This window comes from Etheostoma spectabile, chromosome 23 (genome assembly GCF_008692095.1).
Source record: "Etheostoma spectabile isolate EspeVRDwgs_2016 chromosome 23, UIUC_Espe_1.0, whole genome shotgun sequence".
In the NCBI taxonomy this organism is placed as follows: Eukaryota; Metazoa; Chordata; class Actinopteri; order Perciformes; family Percidae; genus Etheostoma; species Etheostoma spectabile.
The window spans coordinates 15,125,338-15,126,151 of record NC_045755.1 but is presented as its reverse complement, the minus strand read 5'-3'; the positions used below and the strand labels follow the sequence as shown (position 1 = coordinate 15,126,151).

At 51.5% G+C, this 814-nt stretch overlaps 1 protein-coding gene across 1 annotated transcript in view; it reads left to right on the top strand.

The window, feature by feature from the left end:
• LOC116673474 (CAP-Gly domain-containing linker protein 1-like) overlaps nucleotides 1–814 on the top strand; it is a 6,676-nt gene that overhangs the window by 272 nt on the left and 5,590 nt on the right. The window contains 1 exon segment of the mRNA XM_032505830.1: nucleotides 1–812. This exon segment is cut by the window's left edge and continues 272 nt beyond it. Within this exon segment, the coding sequence (XP_032361721.1) occupies nucleotides 1–812 (812 nt within the window).

Genomic DNA, 814 nt, shown 5'->3' with positions numbered 1-814 from the left:
AATTGGGAAGAATGATGGGTCAGTGGCTGGGGTCCACTACTTCCAGTGTGAAGCCCTGCGAGGAATTCTTACCCACCCATCCAAGTTGTCTCGCACAGAGGGCGAGGCTAACAGAACTGAGAAAGGACCCCCCTCCCGTTCTACATCATCCACTCCTTCAGTTAGCAGCGTATCCTTGCATACACCCGCCAAAAAATCAATATCACCTTCCACTGCAACCAAGAAGTCCTCCTCCACTACACCAGCTACACCATCCTCCAACCTCCCACGCACAAACACTGAATCGGTCTCCAACCTCTCTGAGACCGGATCAGTCAAGAAGGGGGAAAGAGAGCTGAAGATAGGTGACAGAGTATCGGTTGGTGGTACAAAGGCAGGAGTGGTACGTTTCCTTGGCGAAACAGATTTTGCCAAAGGCGAGTGGTGTGGTGTGGAATTGGATGGGCCCTTAGGAAAGAATGACGGGGCAGTGGCTGGCACAAGATATTTTCAGTGCCAACCCAAGTATGGTTTATTTTCTCCAGCGTACAAAGTTACACGCATTAGCTTCCCTTCCACCACACCAGCCAAAGCAAAAACAATGGTTCGGAAAGTATTGGCCACACCATCAGGGCTAAAGCGAAGCCCTAGTGCCTCCTCCATCAGTACCATGAGCTCTGTGGCATCCTCTGTCAGTGCCAAGCCCAGAGGCACAGGCCTGCTAACAGAGACATTATCACGGTATAATCCTAACATTTCAGGCACCACAGCCCTGCAGGAGGCCCTAAAGGAAAAGCAGCGGCACATTGAGCAGCTAATGGCTGAGAGGGACATG